The sequence below is a fragment of the Podarcis pityusensis genome, assembly GCF_964106645.2.
Source record: "Podarcis pityusensis genome assembly, chromosome: 2".
Lineage (NCBI taxonomy): Eukaryota > Metazoa > Chordata > Lepidosauria > Squamata > Lacertidae > Podarcis > Podarcis pityusensis.
The window spans coordinates 119,104,648-119,116,962 of NC_138029.1; the positions used below are offsets into that span (position 1 = coordinate 119,104,648).

The 12,315-nt window shown below is 47.0% G+C and overlaps 1 protein-coding gene across 5 annotated transcripts; it reads right to left on the minus strand.

Moving 5' to 3' along the window:
• LOC308469461 (uncharacterized protein) lies at nucleotides 1-12,315 on the minus strand. 5 transcript variants are annotated; one of them, XM_080991954.1, is made up of 7 exons: nucleotides 12,189-12,311; nucleotides 9,869-10,031; nucleotides 8,803-9,706; nucleotides 6,891-6,980; nucleotides 5,771-6,283; nucleotides 4,185-4,409; nucleotides 1-1,827 (listed from the first exon to the last, which is right to left on the minus strand). In XM_080991954.1, exons 3-7 carry the CDS (start codon nucleotides 9,572-9,574, stop codon nucleotides 1,268-1,270), a joined length of 2,160 nt encoding a protein of 719 aa, XP_080848080.1. In that variant the 5' UTR covers nucleotides 9,575-9,706; nucleotides 9,869-10,031; nucleotides 12,189-12,311; the 3' UTR covers nucleotides 1-1,267. The 5 variants fall into 5 exon arrangements, with proteins under 5 accessions (XP_080848080.1, XP_080848079.1, XP_080848078.1 ...); XM_080991953.1 differs by having other exon boundaries at nucleotides 9,830-10,031; XM_080991952.1 differs by having other exon boundaries at nucleotides 8,803-10,031.

Here is a 12,315-nt window from a genome sequence, read left to right on the forward strand (position 1 = left end):
TTAGTTTATACTTTTATTTAAAACGAGAAATAAGACAATGTTTGTGGCTAGGGTCCCCACAGTCCAAATACTTGAAAGCAGGGGGGTCACTGAAGTCCAGTGTTATTGTCCATAATATTATTAACGGTAATCATTATCATTAAGCATAAGAAACCCTCTTTACACAATATGTACATGGCAGGTGGTGGGAGCAAACCGAAGGAGACTCTCGAGCTGGCTATTTTATTTATTATTTATATTTGCTATTGTCTGAATTGCCACACTTCATCCGGAGATCGCAAGGCGGTTCACAAGAGAAGAATACAAAATGAGAACGCAAAATGCATTAATAAAATGAAAGTGGAGCAGATTTCCGTGAGAGGCGGGAGAGACTCTCCTTCCTTGGAGATTTCAAAGCAGAGGTTGCATGGCCATCGGTCATGTAGGATCCAGTTCGAGATCCCTGCAGTACAGGGTGTCGGACCATCACACAAATGCATTCAAAAACCCATAGAATGTTAATCAGCTAAAGGCCTGGTTATGGAGAAATGTTTTTGCCTGGCGCCTAAAGATATGTATTGAAGTTGCCAGTTGAGCCCCCACTGGGGAGAAGCATTCCACAAACGGGGAGCCACCACAAAAAAGGCCCATTCCTGTGTTGCCACCCTCCTGACCTCGTGTGGAGGAGGCGCACAAAGAAGGGCCTCGTTTTACGATCACGGGGTCCGGGGTTGGTTCATGTAGGGAGAGGCGGTCCTTGAGGTATTGTGGCCCTCGGCTGTTTAAGGCTCTCCAGGTCAGAACCAACACTTCGAATCGGGCCTGGAAATTAAAGGCTGGCCGAATGATTTGCTGCAAGTCGAACTGTACAGTTGGAAGGGACCCCTTGGGTCATCTAGTCCAACCCCCTGCAATGCAGGCAACCCTACGCCTTTCTTTTAATAAAGACCGAAAACCAATGTTTTTGACACCCTTCTTCGGTATCCCTGCACTCCACCACTCCCTTTGGGCTGGTGGATCAGGACACCAATGCGGACAGGCTAGGATCGTCGTGTGATGGGCTCAAACTGCCTTGCCCCAGTGAGCAACCTGGCCGTTGAATTCGGCACCGGCTGAAGTTTCCGAACCATCTTTTGACCACTGCCTCCTTCAAGCAGCCAGGGACCACCCCCTCTCTCAAGGATAAATTCATCACCCCCCCCCCCGACCCAGGCAGCTGTCTCTGCTCTGCTTGTTTTTTTCAGCCAGGAGGTTTCGACTCTGCCTGTTAAAAATGTCAAAAAGCGCTTCACCTCTCTGCCGCTCCCCCTGCTAACAGCACCACATTCCCAGCGTAAGGCTCCCCTTCGCAGTCCTCGACCTTCACCCCGTTGCCCAACGCCCCTTCCTCCCCAGCCGCCTGGGGGTGCGCAACACCGTTTTGCCCGTGGTTTAAGTCCTCCTGGGTCCCCCGTTTCAACTCTAGATTGATGGGCTGCCGGTGGATGAGCTGGTGCTTGTACAAACTCGACGTGTAGCTGAACCGCCGCCCACAGTCCAGACACGAGTAGGGCTTTTCACCCGTGTGGATCCTCTCGTGCCTCACCAAGTCCGCCTTGTCCCGGAAGCCTTTTGCGCAGAGGAAGCACCAGTGGTTTTTTTGCCCCCTGCGGCTCAGCTTTTTTCGGGCAGCTTTGGTGGCAGCCCCAACCCGGCTTGGGGCAGCTCCCCACGGAGAGTCCCCCGCTGGCCAGTATCCGCTGGAGAAGGTGCCAGCGACGCTCTCTTGGGATGCTGCTGACAGGCTGGGCTGCAAGGATCCTGGCTGCATGCAGGCCTTTTCCTGGCTTGAAGACACTTTTCCGTCACCTGCAGGGAGAAAGAGAGAATCCAAGCAGATGTCATGTCTCGTGCTAGGGAAAGGATTAAAGAAATTAATATATTTCACAAATGCACACACACAAATGTTGCACCTGCAAGTAAGTGTCTCTGTTACTCTTTTTAAGGTTTTCAATTTTATACATTTCAATAATTTTACAATCATTTTAACATTTCAAAACTCGTCTTCCTTCCCCCTCTTTCTGCGGTTCCTTAAATTTATTTTTTGTATTTTCTACATGTTCCAAATTAACTTAATTTACTCATTTATTCATCTACTTTAAATATAAAACTTCAGGTTATTACAATAATCATGCCAATGTCCTTATCTGTTTACAGTTTATTTGTAAATATTCAATAAACCATTTCCATTCTTTTATTAAAAGTTTGTTATCTTGATCTCTTATTCTTCTGGTAAGATTTGCCATTTCTGTATACAGTGGACTCTCGGGTTACATTACCTTCAGGTAATGTAAACTTCAGGTTGCGGACGCGGCAAACCCGGGTTTGCCGCTTACACATGCGCAGAAGCGCTCTGCGCACCTCATGCATACGCAGAAGTGAGTCCTCCAGTAACGAAATCTTCGGGATATGGCCAGGCCTCCAGAACGGATCCCATTCATAACCGGAGGTACCACTGTATTCCATAAGTTTCTGTATCTGTTATACTATTATAACATGTCGTTATCATTATTTGTCCAAGACCTTTTCAAACCTCTTAAAGCATGCAAATGGCTTTCATTCTATTGGTGCAGGCGTTTCTTCTCCCTCCACACGCTGTTCTGGGTGGGCCCTGCCAATCCTACAGAGTCATTTTGGGGTGTTTCTGTGCATGCATGGACAGGGGGAAATCTTGTTGCACTAGTGAGACTTATTGGTTAGTGCATGGTGCTGATAACGGCAAGGTGGCAAGTTTGATCCCCGTATGGGACGGCTGTTCCTTTCAACTCTTCGATTCTATGATTCCAGCTCTTTGGTTTATTTATTTGCATTTATATCTCACCTTTTTCTCCAAAAAAAAAAAAAAAAAAAAGGGAGGTTAGGCTGAGAGAAGGAGAGCGTGCCTGTGTGTGACTGGCCCAAAGTCACCCATCAAGCTTCATGAGTAAGTGGGGATTTGAATATTGGTTACTCAGGTCCTACTCTGAAACCCTAACCCACCACAAAACGCTGGATCCACCTCTCTGCTTAATCCACCGTTTTATGTTCAGTTGCTGCACCTAGCAGCATATCACACAGCTGTCCCATCGAGACGATGCAGAGGGCCTGAACACTCTCAAGTAAGAGACCAAATCTCCACCACAGAAGTACTGTTTTGGGGAGACAGGGGGGCGGGCAGGTGTGGATGGAGTACGGAATGGGGTAACTGTGCTCCTGAAGGACCAGGTGCGCAGCCTGAGAGTCATTTTGGACTCACAGCTGTCCATGGAGGCGCAGGTTAACTCTGTGTCCAGGGCAGCTGTCTACCAGCTCCATCTGGTACGCAGGCTGAGACCCTATCTGCCTGTGGACTGCCTCGCCAGAGTGGTGCATGCTCTGGTTATCTCCTGCTTGGACTACTGCAATGCGCTCTACGTGGGGCTACCTTTGCAGGTGACCCAGAAACTGCAACTAATCCAGAATGCAGCAGCTAGACTGTTGATTGGGAGCGGCCGCCAGGACCATATAACACCGGTCTTGAAAGACCCACATTGGCTCCCAGTACATTTCCGAGCACAATTCGAAGTGTTGGTCCTGACCTTTAAAGCCCTAAATGGCCTCGGCCCAGTACCTGAAGGAGCATCTCTACCTCCATTGTTCTGCCCAGACACTGAGGTCCAGCTCTGAGGGCCTTCTGGCGGTTCCCTCCCTGCGAGAAGTGAGGTTACAGGGAACCAGGCAGAGGGCCTTCTCAGTAGTGGTGCCTGCCCTGTGGAACGCCCTCCCAGCAGATGTCAAGGAAACAACCAACTACCTGACTTTCAGAAGACATATTAAGGCAGCCCTGTATTAGGAAGTTTTTAATGTTTGATGTTTTATCGCTTTATTATTATTATTAATATTCTGTTGGGAGCCGCCCAGAGTGGCTGGGGAAACCCAGCCAGATGGGCGGGGGTATAAATTGCTGCCGCTTGTTGTTGTTGTTGTTCAGGTTGACTCACACACACCCGGTTCAATCTCTGGCACCCCTACTTCAAAAAAGAACCAGAAACTAGGTGATGTGAATAGTCCTAACAGGGAAGGGGCGACATCAGTGGCAGCAGGGAGGGAGATACATTGAAAGGGGGTCTTTGCCCAAGGGCTCCCCCGAACCCAGATCTGGCTCTGGCTGGAAGCTGTGGTCCCAGAGGGTAAGCCCAGCCCCATACCTGCACCGTGGCTGCCTTCTACGTGCTTCCTCTGGTGTCTGCTGAGGGCGGGTTTCTGAGTGAAGCTCTGTCCGCACTCGAGGCAGGTGTACGGTCTCTCTCCCGTGTGGACCGTCTGGTGGCGAAGGACTTGCGAAATGTCCCGGAAACTCTTCCCGCACTCTAGGCACTCGGGGCGTTTGCGGCCCACAAGCGTCTTCGGGGGTCGGACGGTGACGCTGACACCTGTTTGGCCAGAGGTGGGGAGCAGTATGAGATCCCGCACGAGGAAGGAGCGTCACAAGGTTTAAATAAGGTCATTTGCTTACGTGAATTTTAACCGATGCAAAACTTTTATGGAAACTATGGTGCCAAGCAGTGTGTGTGTACCATACGTAATTGAAAATTACCACACGTTTTGGAAAGTTACTCGTTTTCTGTTTATTTAGACACCTCTTAAGAGATCACAAACAAATGTTGCATGATGGTTCCCAAGATAAGGAAGCAGGGGTTTTTTGTCTATGCGTCTCTCCAATTGGAGGCCATTTTGAATCAAGGTTGCAGAATGAACCTTTCAAAACTGCACTGGTTTTTAGGTTTCTGAGAATTATTGAGTACGAGCCTGCTTGAAGTAAGAAATTAAGTAAGTAAATACAGTAGATTAGATAGACAGACAGACAGATAGAAGGATAAAAATATTTTTGACAAGCTAAAAAGGGTGTCTCTTATTAACTGGGCAGCAGATTTTGTTTTTCTGTGAAGGTTATGTTTAATACAGTATCTTATGAGGACAGTATCAGGAACATCTGAGAACAGACATTCCTCCTCCTAATACTTCTTTCACTGTCATTTTAGGAGAGGCACTCTGCCTTTCTCTTTCACACACACAGATGGAATTCCTCTTCTTAAGATAATATTAGAAGAGGCATTTCCTTATCTCTCACACAGCAAGAGGGAATCACTTTGTCCCTTGCAATTATTCATAGCAGAATGCGGAAAGGTGAACGCTCCTGATGATCCTGTGGGAAGCCCCGCGGTTTCATATTATTGTGGAATATTAAGAAGAAAAAGAAGAGTTTGGATTTGATATCCCGCTTTATCACTACCCTAAGGAGTTTCAAAGCGGCTAACAATCTCCTTTTCCCTTCCTCCCCCACAACAAACACTATTAAGTATATCAACACACCAAAGTTGGAATCCAAATACAGGGGTACCTTGATTCTTAAATTTAATCCGTTCTGGGAGTTCGTTCAACTCCCAAAATGGTTTGAAAACCAAGGTGAGGCTTCCGATTGGCTGCAGGAGCTTCCTGCACTCAATCAGAAGCCACATTGGACGTTCGACTTCCGAAAAACTTTCGCAAACCGGAACACTCACTTCTGGGTTTGCGGCGTTCAGGAGCCGATTTGTTCAGGAGCCAAGCCGTTCAGGAACCAAGGTACCACTGTATTACATCTTCTATTGTAAGTTGCATAGTTTCAATAATCTGCATGGAGCTGCAGGGTTTGTGCAGTTATTGAAAAGCTTTATATTTTGTGTGTGTGCAGATTCTATTCCCTCATATTCATCTTTTGTGGCACCCGCAAAATTGATTACGGCGTACGTACCTGTGTAATTCTTTTCTTCCAGATGTTTTCTGAGATGTCTGTTGAGGGCCGGCTTCTGGGTGAAGCTCTGCCCACACTCGGAGCAGGAATACGGCTTCTCTCCGGTGTGGACTGTCTGGTGCCGGAGGACATGTGAGATATCCCGGAAACTCTTCCCGCATTCCGGGCACTCAGGACGCTTGCGGCCAGTGTGGGTCTTCTGGTGTCTATCCAACTGCCACGCATCCTGGAAGCTTTCCCCGCATTCGAGGCACCAGTGGCCATGTTCTTCCAAGCGCACAACGGTCTCGTAGACCCCCTCGCTGCAGAGCGTGGCTTCGTCCCACCTCTCCAGCGGCTCCGTCTCATTCTCCTGCTCCAGATCGCAGCTGCTTTCGAGGGAACCAGGCCGCCCCAATAACGTCCCGAGCATCACCGGTAGCCTGGGACTTCCTCGCTGGAAAGGGCCCAGCTTGCTCCCATTCAGAGTTGTTTCTCCAGCTGAGACCGCATAGCCATCCAGGTTCACTTTCCCTGGACAGGAAAAGGAAACAGAAGGATCAGGCTGGATTTTACTGCACAGTATTTAAAAATATACAAAAGAGCTCTGCTGGACACCAATGCTGCTTCCACATGGCCACATTTTGACGGGGCATTTGCAGGACATCTTAAACACCCTCTCTCATTTTAGCTTCTAAAGCTCAGAGAAATCTGACTCTCTTTATCTCATTGGATGAGCTGCACAATTTTCACAGGCCTTTTGCTCTGCTATTCTGGTCAGTTATGCCTCTATTTACTTTGCTCTAGCAGCTAGCATTTTCCTAGATTCCTCTAGCTGTTTCCTTCTCTATGGCTTGTCTCTTCTGCCAAGAAATCATCATCATCATCATCATTAGAATTTATATGCTGCCCAATACCCGGGGGTCTCAGGGTGGTTCTAATAATAATAATAATATTAATAATAATAATAATAATAATGGTGATGATTTATACCCCACCCTCCCCAGAATAAAATCAAGATATAAAACCACAAAATACCTAATAAAAATAAAAACAGATGCCTTTATGGGAAGCCCACAAACAAGACTGGAGAGCAAACAATCTAAATGGGATCAATGGGATCCATACAATTCATACATACCCAATGAGTTGGGACCCAGGCTGCCCTCCAATGGCGACCACTCGGCCTCAGGGGAGACCACAATCACCTCCTCCTCGTGTCTCCCCAGAGCCTAAAAGAGCAGAGAGCATTCCCGTCAAGTCAACGCCTTGGACTCAGGAGGGCAAACCCCCCTCAGGCTCACCCTGAGGAAGATCAAATCTGAAAATTTTCTCAAAAGACCACCAGGTCAAATCAGCAATGATACACTGGGCAAAGGATTTGGGACATAATATCCAGATGGCAGATTGGGAAAGGTTATGGAAAACAGATTTGAAATTTACAGCATGCTGTACCCTGAAAATTATATGAAAATGATGTACCAGGGGTATTTGACTCCTAGTAAGTTAGCAAAAATGTATAGAACTAGTGCAAATACCTGCTGGGAATGTAAAGAAAAAGAAAAATTATCATATGTGGTGGTCGTGTAAGATAATAAAATCTTTCTGGGAGATGATATATAATGAAATTTTAAAAAATGTTTAAAATAACTTTTGTTAAAAAAACCAGGAGCTTTTCTATTAGGAATTATAGGAATTATATTCCAAAGAAGACATTTTATGTATACAACTGCTGCATAGATGTTACTAGTCCAGAGACGGAAAGAAGACAGGGTCCCTACCAGAGAGGAATGGCAAACTGAGCTGATGGACTGGAAAGCTCAGGAAACAAGAGGACAAAAACTTTATAAAAGGAATGGGATTTTTAAAAAAATTATTTAGGAGACCATTGCAAGCAGATGAAAACATGAGCAGGATTTTAAACTCACTTGTAGTGAAACAATTATTATGGACAATACAGTGCTACCTTGGGTTACATATGCTTCAGGTTACAGTCTCCACTAACCCAGAAATATTGCTTCAGGTTAAGAACTTTGCCTCAGGATGAGAACAGAAATTGTGTTCCGGCGGCGCGGCAGCAGCAGGAGGCCCCATTAGCTAAAGTGGTGCTTCAGGTTAAGAACAGTTTCAGGTTAAGAACGAACCTCCAGAACGAATTAAGTTCTTAACCCGAGGTACCACTGTATTATTGTGATAGTTTTCCTTCTATTGAATCTTGCTAGTTCCCCAAGAAGCCTGGGGCAGCAGTGCCCTCTCTGCCTGCCTGCCTGCCTGCCTGCCTCCCCCATCTCTCTCCCTCTTCACACACACACAATTTATCTTCACAACAACCCCAAAAGGGTGGTTAGACTTTAAGGTAACGGCTGGCCCAAGCTTATGCAGTCAGCATCATGGCTGCGTGGGAATTTGTTAAGGGCATCTCAGGTTCCAAAATGCTGGTAAATTGCAAGGATATCCAAGGAAGTTGAATGTTGGAAGATTCAGGGGCAGATAAAAGAAAATAATACTTTATGCAGCTCATTGTCAAACTATGAAACTCCCTGCCGCAGGAGGCTGCGACAGTCACCAACTTGGATGGCTCTGAAAGAACGAATTAAGTACTTAACCCGAGGTACCATTGTATGGAGTGATACAAAATATAGACTATGGAATAATATGCAACTGTAAATGTTGACAACAGGACCCACGGAGGGGGTGGGGGGAGAGTCTTGAGATTCAGAGTAATCTCTGTACAGTGGTACCTCGGGTTAAGAACTTAATTCATTCTGGAGGTCTGTTCTTAACCTGAAACTGTTCTTAACCCGAGGTACCACTTTAGCTAATGGGGCCTCCTGCTGCTGCCGGAGCACGATTTCTGTTCTCATCCTGAAGCAAAGTTCTTAACCCAAGGTACTATTTCTGGGTTAGCGGAGTCTGTAACCTGAAGCGTCTGTAACCTGAAGCGTCTGTAGCCCGAGGTACCACCGTATATGGATATACATTTGGATTGTTCTAATTTTACATTTTGAAAATCAAATCAAAATGATTTAAAATAAAATCTTAAAACTTTCTCTCCTTTACCTCGGCCTCTGGTTGCTGGCGTCTGAGGAAATCTTCGGCCAGGGCCACCGCCTGGGAACAGGCCTGAGGCCCCCGTTCCCTGACCCAGCTCTGCATCTCCGGAGGCAGGACGGCCAGGAACCGCTCCAAGATCACCAGCTCCAGGATCTGCTCCTTGGTGTGCCTCTCCGGCTTCAGCCACTGCCAGCAGAGTTCCCGGAGCTTCTTGCAAACCTCTCGGGGTCCCTCGGCTTCCTGGTAGCCAAACTGCCCGAAATGTCTGCCCTGCACGTCGGTGCCAGTGTCGTCCTTTCCCACGGCCTCTTTCTCCGACGTCCTGTTTTCTCCAGCGGCCGGATTGCTAAAGGCTCCTGGAGCTCCTCTGCCATTGCTCACCAGAAGCTGAGCGACTCCATCTCCGCTGGGCCACTGGCCAGCAACCGTCACGGCCTCACAAGAGCCCCACAGCAACGGTTTCGACGGCTGTTGGCTTCCCCACCCGGAGGGAAGGGGCTGCACGGCCTTTAGGACCTCCTGCCACTGAGTTTCCCAGCGTTGCGCCAAGCCTTCCTCGGACCCCTGGGTCAACTCTTGGGGGGGCACCCATCCCAGAAGCTCCCCAATGGTCCCAACCTGGATGACGCGAGGGACCACCCGTTCCCCTTCGGATTCCAGAAGCCCCAATTGGGATCCCTCCCTGAGTTTCGCGCCAGGGATCGCCTCGTGTTCTAGAACGTTCTGCAAAGGGAGACTCATGACTCCGCCGGCCCTCAGCTCGGCAGCCATTTTGTCCGGCGGCGTCGGAACACCGGAGGCAATGTCCACAGAGAGCGTAGAAAGTGTAATTTTAAGCTGGAAAGCCCATCACTGGAAGGACGATGAGGGTTCTGAAATGTTGCCACATCGAGACTTGCAGGCCTAAAACAAACAAACAAACAAACAAACAGAATATTTGTAGCCTTCTCCTTAAAGAAAGAGCTAAACAAAGAGTTTACTCCTTCTTATCCAACGCGTGAGAGACTTGTGCCTTTGTGGATGTACCACAGGTGGTGCCAGGAAGGACCTTGACATCAGTCGCACCTCCTTTAAAATAAGCGCATCTCATGTTTTCATCCGCCAGGCTGATTCCTCCAGGACACACCAGCAGGATCTGTCAATGGTGCTGCAATTCACTCCGGTCAAATGGTGACTTTATGCTGGATTCAGCAAAATTTCCGGACAGCAAGAAAGAAACTTCTTTTCTCTGAATGAAGAAGACAAAAAGTGGAATAAATAAGCCAAACCAAGCTGTTTTGACTGTTGAGTCGTTCTGAAAGAGAAACTGTATTTTAAGCCTTCAGGCTGAGCATCTGCCTTGCACTATCCTGGGTTCAATCTTTTGCATCTCCATGCAGAGCTCGGGATAAGCTGGGTTTCCATGCTAATAATAATAATAATAATAATAATAATTTATTTATACCCCACCCATCTGGCTGGATTTCCCCAGCCACTCTGGGCGGCTCCCAACAGAATAATAATAATAATAAAAAAGCGAAAAACATCAAACATTAAAAACTTCCCTAAACAGTGTTGCCTTCAGATGTCTTCTGAAAGTCAGATAGCTGTTTATTTCCTTGACATCTGATGGGGGGGGGTGTTCCACAGGGTAGGTGCCACTACCAAGAAGGCCTTGCCTTTTTTCCAGGTGTGCTCATTCAACTTTTCCCTTTCCTCCAGTCACTTTCTTCATGATCAGAGCTTGTGCAGCTAGACTGAACCTTTTCTTTTTCTACATGCACAACGGCAAATATAATTGGCAAGCTTTGAAAAGCCTCAGGCCCTTGTGCAAGGGTACCAGTTAAAAGCGCTTTGCTAAACTGGGCCTGCTGTCCGGATCTAGCAGCTGACGCAACATCATGGGAAGAACATTTCAGTTCTGAGCTAAATGGACCAATGGAACAACATAGTCCGTAGATGGACCAATGCTTGTCTCCTTTGTCATTTTATCCTCTCAACAACCCAGTTAAGTAGTCTTTAGGCTGAGAGAGAACGTGAGAGGCTAAAGGTTGCTCAATGAGCTTTACAGCCATGTGGAGACTTGAACTCGTATCTCCCTCTTCCTAGTCCAGCACTCCAACTCGGCGTGACTGACCTATGCAGCCCTCCAGAGGTCAGGGATGATGCGAGCTGTTAGTGGTTTGAGTATCAGACTCGGACCTGGGCGACCAGAGTTAAAATTACCCCACAGCCATGAAACCCACTAAGTGACCTTGGGCCATTCATTGCTTCTCAGCCTACCTGGCAGGGTTAAATGAGAATTAAATGAGGAGGAAGAGAACCCATGTAGGCCACACCTTTAGCTCCTTGCAGGAAGAGGTGAGATACAAATGCAATAAACAAAGTTCTCTCCTCTAACCATATGGCACAAAAAAAGGAATATATATATCTTTATATAAATAAAAGAAATTACACTCCCAGTGTTATTATTAGATAAGTGATTCTTGGGAATACCTATTCTTTTTTTGAATCCATTTGCTTACACACCTGGTTAATTCCAGAATTTTATGCTTGCTCACAATCCTACCTGAAGTCACCTTTGCTGTTTCACACCCCTGACACTCCTTAGCAAGCAACCTCAAATTTAACTTTTAAGTAAAAAAGCAAACAAACCCCAAAACGAGTTTTGGGTAAAGTGTTAACCCACCACCCCATTATTATCTAAACTAGGACGTCCGGTTGGTTATTGCGTGACTTTCTCCCTCGTTGTGGACCAAGATAAGCAAAACCCGCAAAATTTCTAGCAGTTGCTGTTAGAAATAAGGGTCACAACGATGAGCTTTCGATTTTGTGTGGTTTTTAATTTAAATTGGGCAGCGTTGTCTGCTTAGCTGCCTTCATATATGTCTGTTTCTTTGTGCACAAATTGCAATGCTTGGTGGCTGATTAAAAATATTGATCTACTGTATCAGGATGTTCTATGGCACAACTTCGATGTGTATTAAGGGGGAGACGTTCTTCTTAAAAGCCTCCCCACTTTTGCAAGAATCCTCTATCGAACCAGTGCCTCTTCACTTTTTCCTCTCTCTCCCCCGCTCCACCCCAATTGCACGAAAATGACTTTCCCATCCTAAAACGCCAAAAAGATGCAATGGCAAACGGTAGCATTTATGAAGGAGAAATAAAATACTAAAATACTGAAAAACAAGAAGAAGAAGAGGAGGAGGAGGAGGAAGAGAGCCTGTAGTTGTAGACAGAGGTGGTGTACAGGGAAACGCATGTACAGGAAAATATACGAAAATCTGTTTTATCAGAGATCTAGGTCAAAAGTGAACGGAAGTGGCAAAGGGCAAGGGTTTGCATCTGCTCTGCACCACTTGCACATTTAGAAACTTTCCCCTTTCCCCCTCCACATGCAACTCACAGCACATCCTGCCCCACTGCGCTGGATCTGCTTCAGCCCCACAGAGGCTCTCCTCTTTCTGGTCTGGCTGTATCCTGCAGCAGAGGGGCTGGGGGGGGGGGAGCATCCAGAACAGGAAGTGGGCAGC

Excerpts from the sequence above, each read along its gene's own strand:
- LOC308469461 (XM_080991954.1), bottom strand. The coding sequence starts at position 9,574 with ATGGCTGCCGAGCTGAGGGCCGGCGGAGTCATGAGTCTCCCTTTGCAG. Across the intron at positions 6,981-8,802 it reads ACCAGAGGCCGAGGTAAAGG|CTCTGGGGAGACACGAGGAG; the intron begins AGAGAAAGTTTT and ends TGCTCTTTTAGG. Across the intron at positions 4,410-5,770 it reads GGAAGAAAAGAATTACACAG|GTGTCAGCGTCACCGTCCGA; the intron begins GTACGTACGCCG and ends CTGGCCAAACAG.